The sequence below is a fragment of the Schistocerca piceifrons genome, chromosome 1, assembly GCF_021461385.2.
Source record: "Schistocerca piceifrons isolate TAMUIC-IGC-003096 chromosome 1, iqSchPice1.1, whole genome shotgun sequence".
NCBI lineage: Eukaryota > Metazoa > Arthropoda > Insecta > Orthoptera > Acrididae > Schistocerca > Schistocerca piceifrons.
The window spans coordinates 124,414,127-124,441,660 of record NC_060138.1 but is presented as its reverse complement, the minus strand read 5'-3'; the positions used below and the strand labels follow the sequence as shown (position 1 = coordinate 124,441,660).

Sequence of the window (27,534 nt, the reverse complement as noted above, 5' to 3'; positions counted from 1 at the left end):
CTGCTTACCAAAACATCACGGGAAACTGCACGGTAAATTATTTGCAGTATTCTCGCGTTTATCAAAATTACCTCTGATTATGACACATTTTGGTTAGGAAGCATAGGTTGATAGGAAATCATGTCCTGAGGCGTCAAGGCATAGTTAACTGGAAGGGATGAGTGTGTTTTGGTTGGGTGGTAAAAACTGTGGACGGAGACTTCAGTGTGTGTGAAATCTTATGGGACTTAACTGCTAAGGTCATCAGACCCTAAGCTTACACACTACTTAACCTAAATTATCGTAAGGACACACATACACACCCATGCCCGAGGGAGGACTCGAACCTCCGCCGGGATTAGCCGCACAGTCCATGCCTGAAGCGCCTGAGACCGCTCGGCTTATCCCGCGCGGCAGACGGAGACTTATAAACAGACAAGTAAGCAGTCGATCGGAGGTACGATGCAATAATTATGCTGATATGATGAGATTTGCACATGGTAAGTGCTACATCACAACACTCTTCTTACTGTAGGCTACATCAACAAAGATAAAATAACCACCTTCAGATCGTGGGAGGGGAAGGTAAGTGTGACAGATTTAGGCTCAACTATCAATTTCAACACATAATTTATTTTTCGTATTTCTGTGAGCAAAAATAAATACTAAACAATTTTACAACAATAAAAGTGTGAACCACATGCATATGACGGAGCTACGGCTAATGCTCCACAAGCTTGAATCATGTCTTATCAGTCTTAAGTATGTAATGTAATGACAAACATACACACATGTATACAAAACGTTTAAATTAGTAACAATCACATACAGCGTTGTGCTGCGGAACACAGGAGACTATATTCCATCACAATCTCAGTACTTCAGGCAAATGGTAGTTTGTCCATGAACATTCCTTGCTGAACACAGGCGCTTGTGATGATGCAGTGTCACAACTGTCTTCCAGTCACTTCCTACGGCACGGAATTTTGTTCATATCGCAGAGAGCGAATTAAGATGTAATACTAGTATTTAATGAGACCCGCTTCCTTGCGGAGAACTCTGAGGCGAGAGAAGACTTCGTCCCAGTCGAGGAACTGGCCTATGATGTGCCTCTCGTTGCCCGGTTTGTCGTCGTAGCCTTCACGGGCGTGGATCAGCCGGATGTTGTCGAATGTCAGGATCTCTCCTGGAATCAGGACACGATATTCAGCCAGGCTACACTACACAACACATTCTCTTTACATCATCGGAGAAACCAATGTTGTTTATGACTAGAAGGTTTTTAGCCTTGAAAATACCTGGGCGGGTCTTGAAGCGAACTTGGTTCTTTGGGCTGTGTAACTCTTTGGTGAAGACGTCGTACGCTTTATACCAGGCAACAATCTGGTCAAGAGTGGCATTGAAGTGTGAAGATCTCTGAGGCTGGCTGTAATTTACCCTCATGAACTCGCCAAACATGTCATTACTGAAAAGAAGAAGCATTATTAGAATAGGTCCTTATTATGGTGTTCGGTGTCAAACTGAAAACAGACGAAACGTAGGTCAGTGCCCAACTTTGAAATTGCCAACAATAATTAAAGAAAGTTAGTTTTATGTACCACCAATATCTGCTGATAAAATTTTATTAGCTACCAGTTACGAGCAAAACGATCACCAGACAACATAAAAATGGGTAGCAGCGAAATTGTCGTCACATTAAAATACAGAGGGGTCCAAAAAAATGTATCCACTATTTAAAAGTCCATAACTGGCAAACTAATTGACGGAGTTGTCTCATCTTTGGTTGTGTAATAGTTTATAGTTCCGGCTGTCAGATGACAGTCGCCAGATAGTGTTTTGTTCTTAGTTGCACCTAGTTACTCGAGTGAACATGACTGGCGCAAGGCTTAATGAAACGAAGTCAGTTTTGAAGTGGTATTTTAAGTACGAAAACATTAATGAGGTTCAACGGCAATAGCGAAATGAGTATCAAACAGAGCCCCTGACACGTTTAACGATTCGTCGTATTCGAGACAAATTTGAAGCCGAAGGCTGTGTTAAAGATGTACACAAACAACGATATGGACGACCTGTTACAGTAACAAGTCCAGCTAACTCACGTCGTGTGTTACAATAGTTCTCTCGCTCACCACAGAAGCCTGTGAGACAGTGTGCCCGTGAAACTGGAGTGAGTCGCTCAAGTGTTCGGCGAATTATGAAGACAGCAAAGTGGAAGTGCTACATCCCAAGATTGCTACACGAAATGAACGAGGACGACCCAGATCGTAGAATGGAGTGCTTCGAGTGGTTTACTAACATGGTGCGCAATGGTGAAGAGTTTGCAGAGATGATTGTGTTGTCTGATGAGGCACAGTTCAAACTCAATGGTACAGTAAATCGCCGCAATTGCATCTGCCGGGCTGCTGAAAAACCGAATGTCCATGTAGACAAAGCCGTGAATTTGCCAGGAGTAAATGTGTGGTGTGGGTTGTCTTACCGGGGCTTGATTGGGCCATTCTTCTTTGACGGCACAGTTACCGATGAGGTGTACCTTCAGAAGTTTCAGACATCCATTTTACCTGCCATCCGAGACTTGTATGGAGACGGAAGAGTTTACTTTCACTACCAAAATCGTGTTAGGGCGTATCTCGACGAAAATCTGCCAGGAAGATGGATAGGCCGTAGAGGTGCTGTGGAGTTCCCCAGACCTTACTTCTCTGGACTTTTAGCTGTGCGGAACAGTAAAGGACGTCGTTTATCGACAAAAGCCACGCACATTGGATGAACTTCGAGAACCCATCGTACATTCATATGCAAATATCCAACTGAACACGTTGCAGTCAGTAGTTCGTAGTGCAGTTCGGCGGCATTGTTTGTGTGTGGATGTTAATGATGACCGTTTCGAACACCTACAGTGATATCTTTAAGTTGGACTTTAAGCTACACTTTCACCAAAAATGAGACGACTCCGTCAATTAGTTTGCAAGTTATGGACTTTTAAACAGTGGATACATTTTTTTGGACTCCTCTGCAATATTAGTCATTTTGCATCACTGTCGTCAAGCGTAAAACACATTTACACTGGGTGGCAAAATAAAACTGGCGCAGAAAATATTTGATCCACCTCAATACAGACAGCCCAACTTGCATCTTCCACTCTGGTGCCAGATGGTATAAGTTGGGTTGCCTGTTTTAAAGCGCACAAAATACTTTCTGGGCCAGTTTTGATTTTGCTCACCCTGTACAATATTGAAAAATCTTACACCATTGTCTGTTTCTATGTGGAGTACACTCTGCATGCTCAAGTAAATTTCAGTTTAATTGTGGCACATGTTCTAACAGAGTCTAACTCATGGCAACCTTCAGTACTTACGTATTCAATACAACTCTTGTGTCGCAGGTGCGCACTACACTATTCTTGTACTGGACTTACCATATGACAGGTGCCCTGTACAAGCTGTAGAACGTCTTCCCTCCGTCCTCTCCGATGTCTGCCCACGTAACAGGGACCGTGCTAAGAGCTTTGTAAGCCTCTGGGTTTGTAACTTTCAGCTTTTCGCTCAGGTAATAAGCATCAGCCAATAGGTTATCACCTCCAGCTCCCTCTGTCTGAACCAGACAGTGCAGCATGTTTATCTGAAAAGCAAAAAGGTGTTGTTCATATTACTTGTGACTCTGAGCTGTTTCTACCTACAGAATTTCAAGTACTCATTATTGTTTACTGTAGGTTGGTGTGAGAGTCTTACCCCAGGTTTGTACTCGTAGTACATAAGGTCGGTGTGCATCTCTAGCTTCTCCTTAAGATACGCCACATTTGTGGTGTTGGGTTTGTCCCTTATGTGGAACTGCACGCTGCAAATTTAACGAACATTGGATATGAGTTTGTGTATTTTATGTCTTAACAACTTTTCGCTGACACAAAACAGTAAATACTTCAAACAGGGAACCAAAGCATTTATAAAACAGCAAAAAATATGTAATGAATTTTACCCATAATGCGTCCTTCTTGGGAACATCACTTTGTCTCCCAATTCGAGCAATGACTCTTCTGTTGGTGGTGTGTCGTACACTATAGCGACACCATATACAGCCATAGCTTCAAGCCAACCTCGAAGGTGTTCCTTGCTGGAAGTCAAGAGGAGAAAGGCAAAAAAATGATTTAGATGGCTCTGAGCACTACGGGACTTAACATACGAGGTCATCAGTCCCCTAGAAATTAGAACTACTTAAACCTAACTAACCTAAGGACATCACACATCCATGCCCGAGGCAGGATTCGAACCTGCGACCGTAGCGGTCGCGTGGTTCCACAATGAGTGTGATTGCTACTCTGAGGTGCCACAAGAGAAGAAATCGAGGTAGATCACATCAAACCAGTCAGTAGACTAATGAAAACAAAAAAAAAAATTGCTTGTGTAATGTTCATCAGTAGTTCTTTTGGCTTGATGAGTGACTCCAGAATATGAAAAAAATGTGACTTTAGATTAGTTTCATGGGGAGCGGGAAAGTGGTAAATTAATGATCTTGCATAAATTTGTTATCCATAGCTCTTCATCCGAAAGCACATTCTATCGGAATATAAAGTTCTAAAATTATACACAGTTAACTGTCTCAATGTAGATTCACTTCCTTGCAACAGCGAAAATAATTTGCGAAGTTTACGTAATCGAAATTCGTAGAGCAGAAACCGTGCACAGTCATGTAATGGTTTGCCAGTATTTCGTTCCGCCACGCAACAGTAGCTCATTTCTTGATTTAGTTCTTACCTGTTTACAACGTCACTGTACTTGAATCTCTGGAGGATGGAGTTGTAGTTTTCGGCGTTCCAGGCAACCTTTGGGAGCCTGTAGGTGGTGTCGAGCCACTTCCTCTGGTCTTCCGGCAGGAGGCTGCGGTCTTTGAGCCACTCCAGCGTGAACTCGCTCCTGTGGCCGTCCGACCACTTCACAGCTAACTTTTCTTCGTCCGCCTGTCAAAAAGAGTAGAATACGGAGTCACACCACAAATTTTCCGTGAAGTTTAGCTGTGAACATGGTTGTTTCACCTAATGAAAAGATTCCCATTTGCAATATTTGAAAGGCGTTGCTGCTCCAGACGATTAGGTATAAACACACGTAAGAGTGAGCGTCTGAAAATAAGTTCTAGGAAAGTGTCGTGATTATAAAAATAAATCAAGGTTCATAAAGTGTCTTTTAGCTGAAGTTCATTTTCCTCATTAGAATTAATTTTTTTTATTACTTTTTATTTGGCAACGGCCTTGGCGCAGTGGATACTCCGGTTCTCGTGAGATCACCGAAGTTAAGCGCTGTCGGGCGTGGTCGGCACTTGGATGGGTGACCATCCCGGCCCCCACGCGCTGTTGCCATTTTTCGGGGTGCACTCAGCCTCGTGATACCAATTTAGGAGCTACTCGACCGAGTAGTAGCGGCTTCGGTCAAGAATACCATCGTAACGACCGGGAGAGCGGTGTGCTGACCCCACGCCCCTCCTATCCGCATCCTCCACCGAGGATAACCCGGCGGTCGGATGGTCCCGGTAGGCCACTCGTGGCCTGACGACGGAGTGCTTTTTTTATTATTTATTTATTCGAAACGTTAAAACAATATTTCAATTCTGGGTGCACACAGTCTTCTTCCTCTTCGCCCACATTCGTTTCATGTGTTCCGATCTCTGCTTCGCGCACTTTTTGAAGCAGAGACCTTTCTTGTTCGTTACTGAAGACAACTTTCTGAATTTTGTTCATTAATAAAGTCCTGTTATGTATGTCCATTATGTTGATGGTTGCTTCTTGTGAGTTCTTTCAGTGTCCGTGTAAACCAAACCACTTATCGTTTCAGCTTCATAACTGTATTACAGATATGCTTCGTCAGCGTGTCCTCATACTTGTACATGTCCAAAGAACAACATTCTTCTTTTGAAGATGGTGCATTGTGTTCTTTACACGTTCATAGATTCCTGTGCTAATTTTTGCCCTTGGGCCAAGTATGCTTCTAACCAGTTTGCATTCTATTTTCGTGATTTTATTTACGCACCCTTCCGCACTAGTTATAGCGATTCGGAACCGTAGAGAGCTTCGAGTCTCACTATTTTACTATGATGTTTAATCTTGGTGTCACACGTCAGAGTCCTCTACTTGTGTATGTTTCTGGTATTCTGGAATGCAATGTTCATCTTATTTACTCTTATCTCGACACTGTCCTTCTCACTGTCGTTAATGCTCAGCAACTCGACCAAATGTATGAAGGAGCCGACTTCCTTTGTTTTGTGTTGATTTATGAGTAATTTCTGTGAACGATTTTTAATGTTTGTTATAAATTCTATCTCTGGGAAAGCACATTGTCTTTCTCACTGTCGTTTATGCATAGCAACTCAACCAAATGTTTGAAGGAGCCGACTTTCTTTGTTTTGTTTTGGTGGTGATGGTGGTGGTTAGTGTTTAACGTCCCGTCTACAACGAGGTCATTAGAGGCGGAGCTCATGCTCGGGTTAGGGAAGGATTGGGAAGGAAATCGGCCGTGCCCTTTCAAAGAAACCATCCCAGCATTTGCCTGATTTAGCGAAATCACGGAAAACCTAAATCAGGATGGCTGGAGACGGGATTGAACCGTCGTCCTCCCGAATGCGAGTCCAGTGTGCTAACCACTGCGCCACCTCGCTCGGTTGTGTTTTGTTTTAATTGATGAGTAATTTCTGTGAACGATTTTTAATGTTTGTTGTAAATTCTATCTCTGGGAAAGCACATTGTCTTTCTCACTGCCGGCCGAAGTGGCCGCGCGGTTCTGGCGCTGCAGTCTGGAACCGCGAGACCGCTACGGTCGCAGGTTCGAATCCTGCCTCGGGCATGGATGTGTGTGATGTCCTTAGGTTAGTTAGGTTTAACTAGTTCTAAGTTCTAGGGGACTAATGACCTCAGCAGTTGAGTCCCATAGTGCTCAGAGCCATTTGAACCATTTCTTTCTCACTGTCGTTTCTGCATAGCAACTGAACCAAATGTTTGAAGGAGCCGACTTCCTTTGTTTTGTTTTGATTTATGAGTAATTTCTGTGAACGATTTTTAATGTTTGTTATAAATTCTATCTCTGGGAAAGCAATTTTTAAACTCATTTTTCCTATTTGGGTTTTGGTATTTCCTGGTTTATCTGTTATCAAGGAAAAGTCGTCTGCGAATGCAAGGCAATCTACATAGATACTATCTTTTTGGTCCACAGTGTGACACCTTTCGTGTCGGCTTTTCAACGATCGCCTTCTCCAGAGCTCAGTTCAAAAGCAAAGATCACAGTCCTCCCCCGTTATTCTTCTACTATTGAAAATTCACGTCTACATGCACGCGTGATCCATACATAGCAGAGGGAGTCAAGTACCGACGAGGGGAGGGATCCATCGAGAGACGGAGGCAACTTAGTCACTGAAATCTTCAGGCAATTATGTGCTTACTTTTTTAAAGTGAGAAACTTGGCTTATTGTCGACCTAGAGAATAAGGAATTGGCACTTACCTGCACGTCGGCGGGCTTGACGCTTGTGTCCAGCTCGTCCCAGTAGATGATGCGCGACATCTGCTGGCTGTTGAAGCACTTGGGGCACTGGCAGTTGTCCCTGAGCCACATGGTGGGGAGCTTGTGGTGCTCCCCAGAGGGCAGGTGTAGCGACACCAGATCACCGTCCACAGTCGCCACGGGTTTTGGGTGCTGCAAACAACAGCAGTCATTCACATTACTACTAGTGCCGTTATCGTTGTCTCAAAATCGATTGCAAGTCAATGTAAATCACTTCAGAGGAACTGTTGGGATCACAAATTACTGCAACGAATTTACCTAGTACGCATTGTCAGTGAATTTCTTTCCACCACTAGCTACTTTGTCCCAAAGTGTCCTGCTTACAGCGCTGATGAAGCCTACAGTTCTACTCGACGTCAACGGAAAACTGACCACTAGCATGTTTATTCCAACATGATATGAGACAATGTTCGAAACATCATGTAAAATACGAGACAATAAAATGCTCAACACCGAACAATAAAAACTTATCTTTCGAAGAGAGTCCCATCTCTTCAACTCGTCCCACATGATGGCAAAAGCTGCAGGTGTAATCAGTATATAGGCATTTTCAAGTTTAAATTCGTGATGGTCCAACGTGGGTGACTATTGGTTTTTCTTGTCGTTCTGGACATAGTAGTTGTGTGGGACTGAACGGTTTTCCCATTTCCTGATATGTTGGCTTACAAGACTTATACACTGAATTGGAGTACATGTATGTGTTCGTTCACAGTATCCACACGTCCAAAGAATCCTGTCGCAGATGATGTTTGATATCTGCTTCACTTTCCACCTTATACATCTACATCTACATACATACTCTGCAAACCACCATGAAGCGCATGCCAGTGGTTTAGGCTTTCTACCCATTCGAGTCGCGTATAGAGCGGGGGAAGAATCACTGCCTCGCCTCTGTAAGTGCAACAATTATTCAAATCTTAGCGGCCCGTACGGGAATGATAAGTATGGGCTCAATATTACGCTCTACATACGTCACTTAATACTCCTTCCTGAAACTTTGAAAGTAGCCTTTTAGCGTCTGCCAATTCAGGTTTTTCAGCATTTCCATGACTTCCTCTCGTGAGGAAAACCTGCCACTTCCCGTTCTTCTGTGTTTATGTTCAATATCTACTGCTAGTCCCATGGTATATGTCCCGGATACTGAGCAATATTCTAAGATGGAACGCACTAGTGATTCTTAAGCAGTCTCCTTTGTAGATTAACTGCATTTTTCCCGCATCCTGTCACCGATCCGATATTTGCCATCTGCCTTTTTACGAATGAGCCTATGTAACCGTTCCATTTCATATCTCTACAAACTGTTACATCTTGGTATTTATGTGAGCCGGCTGCTTCTAATTGTAATGCACTGATTTTGTACGATACTTCTTTTCTGCGTTCCGTTAACTGCACAGGTTTACGCTTGTGAACATTTAAAACAGATTGCCAATCTTTGCACTACATTGAACTTTTCTCAAGAGCTGACTGCACATTAATGCGATTATTTTCAGACAGTGCTTCATTATAGATTATTGCGTCATCTGCAAAAAGGCCGAGGTTACTATAAATACTGTCTGCCATGTCATTAACATACAACATGAACAATAGGAGTCCCAACACAGTTACCTAAGGCCCACCTGCATTTCCTTTCGCTTTCTATCTTGGATTGCATGCTGCGTCCTTCCTGTTATGAAACCCTCAACCCAGTCATATATTTTGTTTGATACAGTGGAGACGCGATTACACGGTCCTCGGTTACACGGATTCGCGATTATCCGGACTGTGAACAGCGAGCAAGTGTCTTTGTACTGTCTAGTCCGTGTACTATCCGCCCGCGACTCGTGAGAGAAACGAACAGCAGCAAAAGCAAGAAAATGAAACAGAAGGAAACAAAGGTGCAGAAAATCAGCCAGAACCATCTCATGCAAGTGCATTTCAATCCCTCGAAACAAATTTCATATGGTTCTAAAAAATGGTTCAAATGGCTCTGAGGACTATGGGACTTAACTGCTGGGGTCATCAGTCCCCTAGAACTTAGAACTACTTAAACCTAACTAACCTAAGGACATCACAAACATCAACGCGCGAGGCAGGATTCGAACCTGCGACTGTAGCGGTCAGGCGCTTTGACACTAGCGCCTTGAACCACTCGTCCACTCCGGCCGGCGGCATCATAATTAAAGAATTTCTTTGCATAGCTATCTCTTCAGCAGAGAAACGTGGAACAAGGAATTTAATAGGTCCTAAAGCAGTGGGGAAGACAGGCATGTGTAAGGCTAAGCTAGTGGTGCTCCAGTCTTAAGTGTTGGACGTACCTGCTGAACGGCTGCGGCAGCCTGAGTAGCCACCAGACGGCTCTGCCTGCTCATGGGCACCAGAGAACGCGAGGCGCTCACCAACAGGTTACGCAGCATCTTTCCCTTTTCTGGAAGACAGAAAGAACAAGTGGTTATAGCAAGCAACAAAAACAACCTCTGGACAATGTGGATTTCGCTCAGGACGATGACCGAATTCCTAAAATTATTGCTGTTGGAAATCTTTGTCAGTTGGCGAAGACTTGACTGTGTCAACCAGGGCCGGCCACGGTGTTCCAAATTTCACGCGTGCAGGTTGTGCGGGTTGCGGGCACGGCAAGGCAAGGCGCGCCGTGACACTGGGGTTTACACGGTTCTTCTCGGAAGCAGCCGATACAGTGCCACGTTTCATTTAGTCTAGTGGTATGACATTTTTAGGTCGGTACAACTTTATTAAGTTCGGGATTAAGCGACGGGTATTGCAAATTTCCTATGAAACGATATTACAATACCGTGCAGAAAGAACTGAAAGTTAATTGACAATGAAAACCACAAAATTTACAACTATCGACTGACGAGATTCATTATTCTCTACCTCAAGTAGCGCGTTTTGCAAAATCTGCAGTCATGGAGCACGTGGAGAGATTGGTGATACGAACAGAAAAGTTCTGAAGTCGCAGTTGCTAGAGTTGTCGATAGAACTGAACGAAGACAATGGATCTTTTACATATTATTGCAAAGCAAGTTGGTCAAGAGTCATGCTTGGGACGATTTTTCGATTTAAAACTTACTATCGTTGAATATATGAAGGAAAATGGAGTGCAGGAACGAAAATTAGAACATCTGGAATCGATTGCAGACCTCGCATTTCAAGTGGACGTAACTGCATACCACCTACAGTAGGACACTGCAAGGAGAGAAACAACTTGTTTCTAAGTTTTTGGGGATACATGTAAAGAAAAAATCGCGTTTTAGAAGGGACACATTCTGAGAAACGCAGTCCAGTTCCCTAAGTTCACTGGCGTTGGATAAAATGCGAGTTTTGAAAAACACATTGTGGTCTTGAAAGATTTACATGTTTTCTACTCGTTTTGAGGACACTGCCAATCTTACATCTGTTTTTGAGACCGTTTGCCATTTCGTTTGAAAGCTACATTGTGCATGTGCAGATGTGACTCACTGACCTGCAAGGTAAGTCCTGGTTTAAAGACAAATCCCTTTAACGTTAACGCTGTCCGGGATGTTTACATTGGTTTCTCGGGTAGAATTTCCACAGCTGCATAATGCGATGATCAGCATGTGTGCGTTAAAAACGTTTTTTTTTATTGTGAAACTAAATAATTCACATTATGCGGCGTCTTGAGTGCGAAAATTTATGAAATTGTTTGCGCCTGTCCGTATGTCACCAGTTGGTACCAGATAAAAATTATGTGCCTTCACTGTGCTAAAAAAAGTTAAATAACACTGAAAATATGTTTTGCCTTTTATGTGTGTAGTTGAAAACCATGAAATGTAAAACCAAGTCCTACGCAATACGACTGCATTGCAATTTAAATGCGGCCCGTAAGCAGTTCCTTCCTCACGTTCAGCTTGGCTTGGCGGTGCAGAAACCGTGACCCAGCCCGGCTGTGCTCTATGGCATTCGTGTCACGGCACGGCCTGTGGGCGGAATTCTTGGCCACTCCTGGTGTAAACCATGATATCCACATTCAAAAGTTAAATATTGTGGGAAAGTAGAAGTGGGTTTGTCGTTTTTATCTTATAAACATGACAGAAAGCGTGGTTTAGCAGCTTCATGTACCCACACATACCAATTAACACTCATAATTTTGAAACATTAAGAAAAAGTGTTCCGCTGGGTTCAATTTTGTATCCAGAATTGCTCACAAACTTGTATCGTCAGTAGATGCTAATTTTGACTTTTTTTACGGATGGTACACAAATAGCAACAACTCATACTGAAAAGGCAACAAAATATTCGATGACGTAGAACATCGATTATTAAATCACTGTGCAGAGCACATTATGAGCAATGCTAGGCTAGATGAGGAAGAAACTGGAATTAAAGTAGCTGGGATAAATATAAAGAACTTTAGATAAGCTGATGATACCATACTAATGGCGGAAGTTGAAGAAGATGAACGATCCGCTTACCGAAGTATAAAGACTGATCTAATGCTGACTGTCAAGAAAACGAAAAATTATTATCACTTCATGATATAAAGGTGCAGAAAAAGTGAGGTAGTTTCTGTATTCAGTTCTCACGACTCCCAGATTTCTGGTGATGGTGACTGAGCTACGAAATCAAGAGACGCTTGCTATTCGGCAGGAACGTAATGTCCACCCGTGACAGTGTTTTGAAGAGTAGCGACTTAACTTTAACAACAAAGGAGCGTACAGTTAGGGCTACGGTCTTTGCAGTTGTGACATACGGATGAGATAACTGGACAATAAGAAAGGCTGAACGGCACAGATTCCTTTGAATTGTGGTATTGTAGGAAGCTCGTTAGAGTTCCATGAACCGCAAGGAGAACGAATGGGTCAGATTACAGCAAATAAAACCAGATTGCTCCTTGAAAGATCTGATACTGAAACAAAAACTGACCTGCGATGAGCGTATTATAAGACGTTAATGCTGGGGAAGATTGACAACAGAAGAAGAAAGAGGCAAAGTTTGGTATGTATCGACTGAATCACAGAAGTAATGGATTAGAAACTGGAAAGTCTGCGGGAGAAAGTGCAGAAGAGAAGAAACTGGCGCGTTTTGGTTCGTAGGTCACGGAGAGTCGGAATCGAATAAATGAATAGAGAGAGAGAGAAAGAGAGACAGAGAGAGAGAGACAGAGAGACTCAGTACATACAATCCAGTAATAATCATAGAACTTAAAAGCTATAAAACAATCTGTTTTAAAAATTAAATACAAGAAGTAGAAAGTGATCACATTTTGGGACAACAGACAGTTTGCAACCTTAATTATCAACCCCCACCCCAGAAATGATGAAGTGCATTTGTGCAGTTACATGTACAGTACGCATGATTACTGCTATAGGTGATTTAAAAATGAACGAATTACTTTAATCTGCAGTTACAAAATAATGTTCAGGGGAAACTCGACAAATATTTTCACAATGCGTGAGTGTATTATAAGAATTCCAATTGGCGATAATTCTAGAATATGCTGCAAAAGTCTTTAAAAATGTTACATTTTGACAACTGCTTGAGATCAATTAAGTTCATTAATATCATTTGTCTTTAGCAAAATTCACTTTCTCAAAAAATACCACAAAACACGAATGTAGTGCTACGACAAAAAAAAAAAAAAAAAAAAAAAAAAAAAAAAAAAAAAAAAAAAAAAAGCTCAACGAAGGCTTCAGGAGCTCAACAGTAATATACAATGGAGTCGGATGCATTTAGCAGTATGCCAGAACTTATTAAGTTGTCTAATGGGTAATGAGGTGGAGTTTAAGACTGAATAAAAGGACTTACTAACAACAGCTCCTCCTACTTCACTGAATGGGTATCTTCAAAGAAATACTTAAAATTATAATATTTCTAGTTTAAGCAGCAACCGTGGTATGAGTAAACAAATTTTAAACCATACATGTGACTGACTGCTGCTTAAATTGTAAACTTTATAATAGTACTACAGACGCGTTTCTCAACATGCCAAGATGTTGTAGCATTAGTCTTAATAAAAAGTATTTTAGCTCATCTTATAATTAATATTAATAGAGCAATGTAATAATATTTTGTAATAGGAAGCGTTTCCTGAACTTTTGAAATGTGATGATACAGAAGAGTACTGAAGATTAGGTGGGTAGATAGAATAATTAACGTGTATGTTCCGAATCGAAATGGGGAAAAAAACTTGTGCCACAATATGACCAAAGAAGGGATCGTTTGTCATGACACATCCTGTTGTCAAGGAATTGTCAGTTTAGTAAGGGGGGATATGCTAGCAATAAAAGTTGTGAGGGATACCAACGCTTGAATACAGCAAGCAAATTCAAATGGACGTAGGTTGCGGTGGTTGAGATGAAAAGGATTACACGGGATCGACTAGCGTAGAGAGACCTGTAACAAACCAGTTTTCGGGCTGAAGACAAGTTTACTATTGGTTGTTACGAAAAATGTAAAATAGCGTGCAACTAATGGAATACATGCGAAACCGGAAATAGTCCGACACTTACTTGTGGTTGCGTCGGGAGAGACTGAAAGAGTACAAGCACTCGAGAAGGCTGACCCGAAGTATGGGCTTGGTCAGGCTACAGACTGTATCCATCTAGAATGTGGCTGCGGTTTATATACGCTAGATCGCACATCGTGGAATCCCCGCGAACTATCTCCGCGTGCGTCTTATCAGCACGCCTTTGCCCCATCGCATGACCTGTAAGGCCTCTGTTGACAATACGGTGAAACGTGACGCCGGTCACCCAGGAAAATAACTTCACGTTTTCCTCAAGCACGCGGACATCAGCGAAGGTTACAAAAGTCCTTTGCATAGCTCCACAATATTTCGAAGTCTATCCAAATGGTTCAAATGGCTCTGAGCACTATGGGACTCAACTGCTGAGGTCATTAGTCCTCTAGAACTTAGAACTAGTTAAACCTAACTAACCTAAGGACATCACACACATCCATGCCCGAGGCAGGATTCGAACCTGCGACCGTAGCGGTCTCGCGGTTCCAGACTGCAGCGCCAGAACCGCGCGGCCATTTCGGCCGGCAATGTCTATTCGCTCAGTAGCTTATCAAGCTGCCACGTCACTCACCCTGTATGCAGGAGCGTTCTCACAGATCAGTTAATTAGTTCCATATTCCGTCGATCATTTTGCACAGTAGATTGTAATGATGTGGATCGAGTCATTCTACATTCACATTGGACTTCAATTTGTATATACGGTTACACTCTGAATATTAAGTTTTTTTTCCAAAAAGAAAACAAGATATTCAAATGTTATGAGTTAGTAAGTCCTAACAACCGCCTTTTATACATTACAGGAATAGAAATTCTTCTACGGAATAGACGGAGTTGTCAAGGAGAAACTTCCTATTTGTTTTCAAATTTTACTTTGCTGTCTGTCAGATACTTTGTATCGCTGGGTAAGTGATCAAAAATTTTTATTGCGGCACTGTGCATTCCTCTTTGTGCTAAAGAAAACGTTAATGTGGAGTAATCAATGTCATTTTCCTTCTATTATTGTATTTATGCACATCATTGTTTCTTTTCAACTGTAGTTGTTTATTTACAACAAACTTCACGCGGGAACAAATATATTGTGAAGCAGTAGGCAGAATACCCAGCTCCTTAAACAGATGTGATTGGTTATTATTTTGTACAGGCACCTTCATATCCAACAAAAAGAATGCAGAAAGTTGTACATAGTAATGATTGTGGGTGAGCTCCACATATTATTCTTACACCACGTTTCTGCGCAGTGGAGACTTTCTTTCTGAATGATATGTTAGCCCAGAACATTATTCTAAATGATGTTACTGAATGAAAATGTACAAAATTTTTCAGCTTACTGATTTGTCTCTCCCCAAGATTTGCATTGATTCTAAGGACAAATGTGGCTGAACTTAGATGTTTTAGAAATTCCAAGATGTGCTTTTTCGAATTTAAGTACTCATCAATATGGACACCTAAGGATTTTGAAGTTTCAAACCTATTTACTAGTTCCTCGCCATGTGTTACACTTATCATAGGTGTAGTACCCCTAAATGTGCAGACCTAAATATGTTTTGTTTTTTTAAAAATGAGTGTGAAACCATTCGCAGAAAATCAGTCAGTGATACTTTTAAGAACTTTGTTTACCATTTTTTCTGTTTCTGTATGCATGCTTGGATTGAAAACAGTACCAGTGTTATCTGCAAAAAGAACTAATTCGGCTTGTTGTATATTAGATGGAACATCGTTTACATATATGAGGAACAATAGTGAACCTCAGATTGAGCATTGGGGAAACCCATTTCGTGGATTCTCCCCATTCAGAATTATGTTCCCAGACTATACTGGTAGAATTACTAGATACAACTTCCTGCATTCTTTTTGTTAAATATGAAGGTGCCTGTACAACATAATAACGAATCACCTAAAGTAACTGATGACAATGACCTGTTCTTTATTGCTTTGTTGATTTTATACTGAAGACAGGCATAAAGTAGTAAATATCATTAAAAGCTACAAGTCTATATCCTTCTTTAGGTACTTGACTAAACTGATGTATGTTAGTACCAGTTTGCATATTTGAGTACGAGCTATGGTTAAACTACCTCCAAAGTAAAATACTTAATTTTATCATAGCGTCCCGACCAGTCCAACCCTTCTTAATATACGAGAAAAGACTGAACTGGAAATTGTTAGATTATTTGTTCAAAAGAAAGGGTAAAAAGACGTTAACGGTAGTGAACTAAATAAAAAATCAGAGAACATAATATTGATAATTAAACTCAAAAATTAACCAACAACTTGTCTTTGAGCAGCATGTAAGACCAGGCTAGTATTTTAAAGAACATTAACTTGCAAAAAAGAAGGAAGGTAACAGGACAAACGATATGAGCTTTTACTAAACATATTTATTCATGGATAGCCACAAAGAATCAGTGGTGGACATCCTATCAACATTCTTAACTGATGCCTGTACATAAAGTAAATTAATCTGCTTTGAGAAAATAAAATTACTTTGTATGTACATGGTGGGAAAGAGAAGAAAAGGAACAGGAAACGCACGACTTCATTCATCCAATGAAGATTCACACGAAAAAAGACTAAGTTCAGACATCAAAGTACCACAATTACGTCCATGCACTAACCTCAAAGAGGTTTATACAGACTGAAACATCTTCTTATCATAAATACACGACGCGAGAATTCACACACACAACGTACAATGAACCGAACTGTGGAATAATCATATATTTAACCGTTCCAAACAGAAATAAATGGAAAATCACGGGAAGTATGGAATCAGTGAGGGAATACGACTACAGGAACGAAGAGATCATGAATGACACCGAATTGTTATCAAAACAAGCAAGGTGAAAGACACCAATGGTTCAAGCAAACACGTGGCCTCCACTAAACAAAGGCAGTTACCAAAAGTTCCCACAAAACACAAAGGTCCAATAGCTCAATTTCATTATCCGGCACTGATCAATTAAACGAGACGGGATAACATATAGAGACGAGGTAATGGGGCTGATGGCCCAAAGAAACAGAAACACATGGGACAACAAGAACGAGGCAGACACTATAACAGGCGAAAGATAAGTAGAATAAATAACAGGCCAAAGACAACTAGAATAAATGAGAAGAATTATTGCACACACGTGAAGTCACAATTACTCCCGCATTCACAGAAGGTCAAAAGTACCCTACCTCAGCCTAAATATATTCCGTGGAGCACACTCCACACAGCAATGTTCCTAACGAACAAAGCAAACTTCGAGCACGGATAAAATTATAAAATTAGCATTGCATGGATCACCCCGGTGAATTAATAGGAACACTTCAGTTAGGCTGGAGAAATTGAGTATCTCCATCGACTCAACACATGAAGACCGCAGTTAAAGATGCGACCCATCTCATCACTGATAGCATACTCCTTACTTAAGAGCTATGAACCACACTCATCAATGGCTAGTACCAGAGCGATGCTCCACTCAGCGTACTCTAAGACCCACGTGTGAAACTGAAGCGATCAGAGGAGTCGTTTCTGTCACCAGCCTAACAGACAGATAGCTATCGAACAGAAGAGACAGATCTCTTTGTCCAGGTGACATATACAAGGTTCGTTAAGCTGTGCTCCCGGCAGGCGGAAGGCTAAACACTAACAAACCCGAAAAGACACAGGAAAATATGCATTGACTCACATTCTAGCACACGCAAGGCAGGGTAAAGGAGGGACATGATAAATATGGTTCTCTATTACTCATGGGAAATAAATGGATCATGTAAAGAATTGACATACTGATGCAAAGCACTAGTTGCATGCATAACATTGAATTTTCATCAACTACATAGCTCAGTCTTTCTGGATGAGATACCCTACTGGCCGTTAAAATTGCTACACCAAGAAGAAATGCAGATGATAAACGGGTATTCATTTGACAAATATATTATACTAGAACTGACATGTGATTACATTTTCACGCAGTTTGGGTGCATAGATCATGAGAAACCAGAACCCAGAACAACCACTTCTGGCTGTAATAATGGCCCTGATACGCCTGGGCATTGAGTCAAACAGAGCTTGGATGGCGTGTACAGGTACAGCTGCCCATGCAGCTTCAACACGATATCACAGTTCACCAAGAGAAGCGACTGGCGTATTGTGACGAGCCAGTTGCTCGGTCACCATTGACCAGACGTTTTTCATTGGTGAGAGATCTGGAGAATGTTCCGGCCAGGGCAGCAGTCGAACATTTTCTGTATCCAGAAAGGCCCGTACAAGACCTGCAACATGCGGTCGTGCATTATCCTCCTGAAATGTAGGGTTTCGCAGGGATCGAATGAAGGGTAGAGCCACGGGTCGTAACACATCTGAAATGTAACGTCCACCGTTCAAAGTGCCGTAAATGAGAACAAGAGGTGACCGAGACGTGTAACCACCCCATACCATCACGCCGGGTGATACGCCAGCATGGCGCTGACGAATACACGCTTCCAATGTTCGTTCACCGCGATGTCGCCAAACACGGATGCGACCATCATGATACTGTAAACAGAACCTGGATTCATCCGAAAAAGTGACGTTTTGCCATTCGTCGTTGAGTACACCATCGCAGGGGCTCCTGTCTGTGATGCAGCGTCAAGGGTAACCACAGCCATGGTCTCCGAGCTGATAGTCCCTGCTGCTGCAAACGTCGTCGAACTGTTCGTTCAGATGGTTGTTGTCTTGCAAACGTCTCCATCTGTTGACTCAGGGTTCGAGACGTGGCTGCACGATCCGTTACAGCCATGCGACTGCTAGCGATACGAGGCCGTTGGGATCCAGCACGGAGTTCCGTATTACCCTCCTGAACCCACCGATTCCAATCTCTGCTAACAGTCATTGGACCTCGACCAACGTGAGCACCAGTGTCGCGATACGATAAACCGCAGTCGCGATAGGCTACAATCCGACCTTTATCAAAGTCGGAAACGTAATGGTACGCATTTCTCCTCCTTACACGAGGCGTCACAACAACATTTCACCAGGCAACGCCGCTCAACTGCTGTTTCTGTGTGAGAAATCGGTTGGAAACTTTCCTCATGTCAGCACGTTGTGGGTGTCGCCACCGGTGCCAACCTTGTGTGAATGCTCTGAAAAGCTAATCATTTGCATATCACAGCATCTTCTTCCTGCAGATTAAATTTCGCATCTGTAGCACGTCATCTTCATGGTGTAGCAATTTTAATGGCCAGTAGTGTAATAGAAATATGCTGCTGACAAACTGTGCAGAGGATGACGTAAACAGAATAACATGGGACAAGAAGTCTTATGAAGCGACTCTCCAGAGACTTTCATCACCTCGAAAAGATCAAGCCAGCAGCACTGGCTATAGACCGCATTTGGGCTGTTCAGGACACGTGTCACCTTCCAAATATTCTCGTCATCCTTCTGGAAAATGTCTGTCACACAATGGTTTGTCCACTAGCAGAAAGACGAAGTAGTCACTGCGCGTCTTAACAAGGGACCGAGGCAAAATTTGACAGACCACAGAAGCAGCGTGTGTGTCTGTGTATTGTGCAGAACGAACTTGGCCTGGCCGTGGAACGAAAACGACCCTTTGCAGAACTTCCCGCGACTCTTCCTTTTGACAGCCTCCAATGATGGTTTCCTCTTTACAAGCATGGTCTGATAGAAAAAAAAAAAAGTACGTGCAGAAGCATCGCGGCCAGAGATGTGTATTAAGTGAAACACATATAATTGAAATAAAAATATAAAATGTTAAACTATTTCTATCTTGCATTTGAAATACTGCTTTCAATAAGCATTTTCTGTTCTACCTGAAATGGTTGAAATACAAGGCGAGTCAAAAAGGGCTTTACAACTTAGGAATGACATAAAAATTTATTGAGCTAACTTACAGAATCTGCCGCAGTGGTTACACCGGTTCCCGTGAGATCACCGAAGTTAAGCGCTGTTTATTTATTTATTTATTGTTCCGTGGGACCAAATTAAGGAGAAGTCTCCATGGTCATGGAACGAGTCAATACATGAAATTATAACACGATATTAGAAACAGATAAAATGAAATATAAAAAACCATATTCAGGTGACAAGTCGTAAGTTTAAATAAAGAAAATCAACAATGTAACACTGGAATTTGCTCAATTTTTTAGCTCTTCCAGGAGCTCTTCGACAGAATAGAAGGAGTGGGCCATGAGGAAACTCTTCAGTTTAGACTTAAAAGAGTTTGGGCTACTGCTAAGATTTTTGAGTTCTTGTGGTAGCTTATTGAAAATGGATGCAGCAGAATACTGCACTCCTTTCTGCACAAGAGTCAAGGAAGTGCATTCCACATGCAGATTTGATTTCTGCCTAGTATTAACTGAGTGAAAGCTGCTAACTCTTGGGAATATGCTAATATTGCTAACAACAAACGACATTAAAGAAAATATATACTGTGAGGGCAATGTCAGAATTCCCAGACTATTGAATAGGGGTCGACAAAAGGTTCTCGAACTTACACCACATATAGCTCGAACATCCCGTTTTTGAGCCAAAAATACTCTTTTTGAATCAGAAGAATTACTCCAAAAAATAATACCATACGACATAAGCGTATGAAAATATGCGAAGTAGACTACTTTTCGTGTTGAAGTGTCACTTATTTCAGATACTGTTCTAATGGTAAATAAAGCAGCATTTAGTTTCTGAACAAGATCCTGGACATGGGCTTTCCACAACAGCTTACTATCTATCTGAACGCCTAGGAACTTGAATTGTTCCGTCTCGCTTATAATATGCCCATTCTGTCTGATCAACATATCAGTTCTTGTTGAATTGTGAGTTAGAAACTGTAAAAACTGAGTCTTACTGTGATTTAGCATCAAATTATTTTCCACAAGCCACATACTTATTTCATGAACTACATTATTTGATACTGTTTCAATATTACACACAAGATCCTTCACTACCATGCTGGTGTCATCAGCAAACAGACATATTTTTGAATCACCTGTAATACTAGAAGGCATATCATTTATATAAATAAGAAACAGCAGTGGCCCCAGCACCGACCCTTGGGGAACGTCCCACTTAACAGTGCCCCATTGTGACTGAACATCACTACCACTCTCAATATTGCGGAGAATTACCTTCTGCTTTCTGTTCTTAAAGTAAGAGGCGAACCAATTGTAAGCTACTCCCCTTACTCCATAATGGTCCAACTTCTGCAGTAATATTTTGTGGTCAACACAGTCAAAAGCCATCGTTAAATCAAAGAAAACACCTAGCGTTCGCAACCTTTTATATAATCCGTCCAAAACCTCACAGAGAATATGGCATTTTCAGTTGTTAAACCGTTTCTAAAACCAAACTGAACATTATGTGAACATTATGTGAATTTAAATGTTCCAGTAACCTTGTATATACAACCTTCTCGATAACTTTAGCAAACACCGATGGCATAGAAATAGGTCTAAAATTGTCAACATTATCAATGTCTCCCTTTTTATAAAGTGGCTTCACTACCGAGCACTTTAATCGGTCAGGAAACCGACCACTCCTAAAGGAAAAGTTACAGATATGACTAAGTACTGGGCTAACATACATAGAACAATACTTCAGTATTCTGCTAGATACCCCGTCATATCCATGAGAGTTCTTGGTCTTTAGTTATTTAATTATTAACTCAATCTCCCTCTTGTCAGTATCATGGAGGGGCATTTCAGGTAACAGTCTCGAAACACTTTTTTCTAGGAGCGCTATATGATTCCCTGTTGGGACTAGGTTTCTGTTTAGTTCACCTGCTATATTCATAAAGTGATTATTAAATACTGTACACATATGCGACTTATCAGTAACACGGACATTCCCACTACGCACTGATTCTATATCCTCTACCTGTCTCTGCAGACCAGCCACTTCCTTTACGACTGACCATACGGTTTTAATTTTATCCTGAGACTGAGCTATTCTATCTTCGTACCACATACTTTTTGCCTTCCTAATAACATTTTTAAGCACCTTACAATACTGTTTGTAATGAGCTGGTACATTTGGATTTTGACTGTTTCTAACGTTTTGATATAATTGCCACTTTGTTCTACAGGATATTCTTATCCCTCTAGTCAGCCACCCAGGCTGCCTGTTTGTCTAGTACCCTGTTTTGAACGTTCTAACGGAAAGCAACTTTCAAAGTGCACGAGAAAAGTCTTGAGAAAAGCATTATATTTATCGTCTACTGTATCAGCGCTATAAACATCTTGCCACTCTTGTTCCTTGATAAGGTTTACAAAGGTCTCTATACAGCAACTGGATCAGCTTTCCTAAACAGTTGATGACTATATTTAGCACGTGTTGCAGCACAAAAATCTTTTAGAGTTAAAATTTGTGCATCATGATCTGAAAGGCCATTCACCTTTTTGCTAACAGAATGCCCTTCTGGTAATGAGGAAAGAACAAAAATGTTGTCTATGGTTGTTCTACTGTTCCCTTGCACTCTCGTTGGAAAGAATACGGTTTGCATAAGATTATATGAATTAAGGAGGTCTACCAGCATCCTCTTCCTTGCACAATCACTTATACAATTAATATTGAAGTCACCACATATGATGCGAGAACTGTGGGAGACAGCGAGATTCCAAGATACTGCATAGCTTGGTACAAAGCTGGAAAGTGAGTTGTGTAATCAGGAAACGCCATATGGCCTCCTAATCCAGTGTGAGCGCCACGCATGGGGAGGATCCTATGCTTTGTAGAAGTGGGTCCAAAGGAACGATTCATTAGAGTGGACTGAGGAACACCTTACAAGGAATGTTGACTCACCGTTAATTTGCTCCCTGCTGGTCACGTTTCTGGTAGAGATCGGAAATGGGGCGTTTACGTGCTCTATTTTGCAGGTTGCATACTTTATAAATCAAGGCCCGGCTGTTACACCTGGAAAGACGACTTCGATTTTTATCCCGCCTCTGTCTGTCCATCTCCTCCTCCCCCCTTTCTCTGTCCACCTCATCCTCCCCCATCCCCCAGTCACTCTCCATCTCTCTCCTTCTCCCTCTCTCTCTCTCCTTCTCTCTGCTCAGCGGTGACCATCTGCACATAAGACCCCTGGCAAGCCTTGCAATACAACCTGCACAACACATTAGTCGTGCAGGAAGCCTGGATTCAGGGGGGTGGGGTTACAAAATGAAAGAGAGAAATAAAACCCAACCCCCATCCCTATTGGAACTACGTGGTTCTTACCACCACGTACTTCCTCCAGCCAATAAGTACCAAAATTGGTTGAAATCGATCCTTGGGTTAGGAGGAGGTGTGGAGCGCTCGCGCGCACGCGCGCGCGCTCACACACACACACACACACACACACACACACACACACACACACACACACACCGACAGATTTACTTCAAATTTTTACCCAAAACTCTCATAAACATTTGGACAGATATATGTTATGTATTCCTTACTATACATATTATATTACTATGGGCACGTCAAAAATTACCTACATTTTTCATTCTACGATTTATTAACATGAAGCTAGAGCTATACAATTCACATAATTTTTCTACGTAATCTCCCTTTTTCTCAATGCACTCGGCCCAACAGTCAACAAGCTTTCGTATTTCTGCCAAATAAAAGGCTTTCGGTTGGTCGTGAAGCCACTTTTGCGCCGCATTTCAAAAATGATTCAAATGGCTCTGAGCGCTATGCGACTTAACTTCTGAGATCATCAGTCGCCTAGAACTTAGAACTAATTAAACCTAACTAATCTAAGGACATCACACACAGCCATGCCTGAGGCAGGATTCGAACCTGCGACCGTAGCGGCCACGCGGTTCCAGACTGAAGCGCCTAGAACCGCTCGACCACACAGTCCGGCCGCCGCATTTCGCACGTCCACATCTGAGGCAAATCGGCGACCATGTAAAGCACCCTTGAGTGGCCCAAACAAGTGAAAGTCACTTGAAGCAAGGTCTGGGCTGGAGGGAGGGTGTTCCAGTATCTCAAATTTCATATTGTTGATTGTTTCAATAGTGTGACGGCCCGTGTGTGGCCATACATCGTCATGCAACAACAACACCTTCTCCGACATCGGCGTTTGGTGCGAATTGCTGGCTTCAGCTTCTTTTCCAACAATTCACTACACCCCACGCTGCTGATAGTTGTTCTGTTTTCCATGATCTGCCAGTATGAGTCCCTGTGAGTGCCAAAACACGGTTAACACAACCTTTCCTGCAGATGACCCGACTTGAATTCTTTCTTCGTCGGCGATCCAGGGTGTTTCCACTGCATACTCTGGCGCTTTGCCTCAGGCTCGTAGTGATGCAGCCATGTTTCATCTCCGGTGACAGTTCTGCTCAAAAATGCATCACCTTCGTTGTTGAAGTGAGTGAGTAAGCGATGGCAGACCCTAACATAGGTGAGCTTATGGTCGTCGGTAAGCCTTCTTGGTAGCCACCGCGCACAGACCTTATGGAAACCAAGCTCGTCGTGGATGATGTGATGGGCGGACCCATGGCTGATGCTCAAAGAGGATGCTACCTCTTCGATAGTGATTCGCCTATTCACCAGAACCATCTCTAGAGCTTCTTAAATGTTGTTATCTGTAGTGGAGGCTGATGGCCGTCCCGCTCCCTCTTCATGCATTACGCTTGTTCGACCACTTTTAAGCTTCTCGATCCACAAAAACACAGTGTTACGTGATAGTGCACTTCTTCCATATTGTGATGATAGCATGCGATGAATGTCTGCTCCTTTGACACCCTCTGACCAGAGGATCACTGCCCGTTGTTCCTCTCTGGTGCGCACTTCTAATGGAGCTGCCATGCAATATCTGCAACAGAAGGAAGGACAATGACTGTCACGGCATTACCACAACAGTATAACAATGACAAGTGCGAGGACAGAAGACAACGCGCGCAATGTAACAAACCTTATGGCAAAAGTGTATCTAATTTTTGACTTGCCCTCGTATATAATATATGAAGGGGAAACGTTATTAGCTAAAATCTATAAAAGTTCTTGACCGATTTACTCCAAAGTTTTCCACGATACTCTGAGACACCGTTCACACCGAGATGATACGAAATTCGATCGAATCATTGCAATAAAGATCGTGCGATGCGATCCTCATTGGTGAGACAATCGTGTTCCGACTGGGATGGTTTGACATGCGATACATGATTTGGCTCGCCATACAGCAGGCAACATGACATCACTTTTCTATTTCAGTTGCGATAATGATCTATTCTGAAGAGGACATTATTGTGGCTTATCATTATTTAAAGCTCAAAAAATTGTAAAGGAAATGCTGGCTGCACCATACAGTGCTATCTCAAGTATAGTTCACTGTGATTTCTCGTCAGCTCTGCCACCACGAACACAAATTCCACTTATTCTGCAGAAGGAGTCCAGAGAGTTTCCACATCCTGGTGCTACTAATATCAGCTACTCTGACAAAGCAGTAGACAGATTTTCGACTTTCTGCTAGTCCTGCTGAGAAGCTACTCGCTGCAATTAAGCAAGCTGATGTAAGTGTTTGAGTGATGTTAAAAATGTCTCAATGGAAGTTTCATTTTTAGTAGGACCACCTAGTATGCTACTTTTTTTCAGTGTGTGCTTATATAAATAAAGGTTACAAATTAGTAAAGCTAATATAGTATTACTACGACTGTTCCATTCCACAAAGTCATATATGATACCGATTGAGGAGTATTCAGAAAAGACGTTGCTGGATTGGAAGGCAGATCAAACACCATCGACGGTGTACCTGTAGGTGGTGTTCTCTGCGTGTTTGAAGAAGTGGAAGAAAGCCATGGTGATAAGGGAAATCCTGATGTGTCCTTCTCGGCTTCGTCCAGCTACTCATGCAGAAGTAATAGAAATTTAACTTTCAGGTTTCTTTTAGAACTGTTGCAAAATCTCCTGAAATCAGAGAGCATGGACAGAAAGGAAAAACAGTCAGCATAGCCAGATGGCGGGTCCCAGCGTTTTTTATTTATTTCAGTAAGCTTTTTCATTTCCAGCTTCGGCTTGTACGGGCTTGTTTTTACCAGTCCACAGCAGATACCCAGATAATGCAATATTACTTGGCGGTGACCTTAACCTACCGAGTATAGATTGGGACGTTTATGGATACGGTGCAAGAGATGCAGACACACTGTTTTACAAAGAACACTCTACGGCATTGGCCCCTTAACTAGCTTGCATTTATCCGTGAATCTCCCGCCCAGCACAAAGTCCCTAGCGACTGGAAAAAAGCGCAGTTGACTCCAGTATATCAGAAGGAAAAGAACGGATCCACAAAATTAAAGAGCAATACCCCTAACCTCGGTTTGCTGCAGAATCCTTGGACATACACTACCTTCCACAAGTTTGGAAACACCTGGCAATTATAGACAATGGAAAGGAAATACATTATATAAATGCATTTTGTTATTGTCCAAATGTTTATTAAGCTCAAATAATACACAAGAAGATGCAACAAATAAATTTTCGATTCCTCAAAATAGGCACCCTTTGCTTTCATCACTGCCTTGCACACTCTCGGCATGCGTTGCGTCATTTTTCAAGGTTTCAGTTGGAATTAATCTCCATTCTTGCTGCAGGACCTCGCACAATTGTGACCCACTCACGATTTCCCGTTTCCGGATCCTCCTGTCCAATTCATCCCATAGTAGCTCGATTGGGTTACAATCAGGGGATTGGGGCGGCCAGTCAATTTTTTTCAATATTTTACGAACTTCTAGAGACTTCATATAGTTGTGACACAAACGAGACGTATGTTTCGGGTCGTTCTCTTGCTGCAAGACAAAGCCTTTCCTATCAGACGCAAACCAGATGTCTTAGCATGTCACTGGAGAATGGCATGATAATCCTTTTGGTTCAATTTTCATTTATTTTCACCAAATCTCCGACTTTATTCCCTCCAAAGGATCCCCATACCATCACAGAACCCCATCCATGCTTTGCAGCTGGAATTACGCACTGAGGATTCAAGCGTTCATGGGGTAAACGGCGTACAAATTGACGGCGTTTACTTCCAAATATTTCGAACTTGGATTCATCAGAGAATAAGACTCTTTCCCAATCCCTCGCTATCCAATGTTGGTATGTCTTAGCTCACTGAAGCCTTTTCTTCTTGTTGACAGGACCCAACAGTGGTTTCCTTGTTGCTACATAACCTCGGAGGTTGTTGTCTGCCAGGCGTTGTCTCACTGTTGACTCACTCACCTGTATATCCCTCGTTGCGTTTAATTCATGGACGGTTTTTAATCTGTTATGTTTACTGGTCACCACCAAATACTTTTCCTGGCGTTCTGATATTTTCCTGGGTGCTCCTGAGCGAGGACGATCTCCATAGGAGCCTGTTTCTCGATGCCGGTTTATGGTTTTGATAACTCCGCTGATGGAAATCATCAGTCTCTTTACTTGTCGGACACTATTGCTTTCTTGCTGCAAAGTGATTATCATTACCCGCGATTCATGTGGAATCTGGCACTTTGGGGCCATTTTGAATTACGTTCGCGGCGCGTTATACTTTTATGCAAACGCAACTACAAGTGAACATAAATGTAAACAACGTACCTCT

General features: G+C 42.1%; 1 protein-coding gene and 1 pseudogene across 1 annotated transcript; one reads left to right on the top strand and one right to left on the bottom strand.

The window, feature by feature from the left end:
- Nucleotides 1–592: 592 nt before the first annotated feature.
- LOC124793347 (gamma-butyrobetaine dioxygenase-like) lies at nt 593–14,064 on the bottom strand. Its single transcript, XM_047258013.1, has 9 exons — nt 13,977–14,064; nt 9,807–9,916; nt 7,453–7,644; nt 4,725–4,927; nt 3,949–4,083; nt 3,705–3,810; nt 3,392–3,594; nt 1,278–1,444; nt 593–1,165 (listed from the first exon to the last, which is right to left on the bottom strand). Exons 2-9 carry the CDS (start codon nt 9,903–9,905, stop codon nt 1,002–1,004), a joined length of 1,269 nt encoding a protein of 422 aa, XP_047113969.1. The 5' UTR covers nt 9,906–9,916; nt 13,977–14,064; the 3' UTR covers nt 593–1,001.
- LOC124723508 lies at nt 5,206–5,323 on the top strand (annotated as a pseudogene).
- Nucleotides 14,065–27,534: the final 13,470 nt, after the last annotated feature.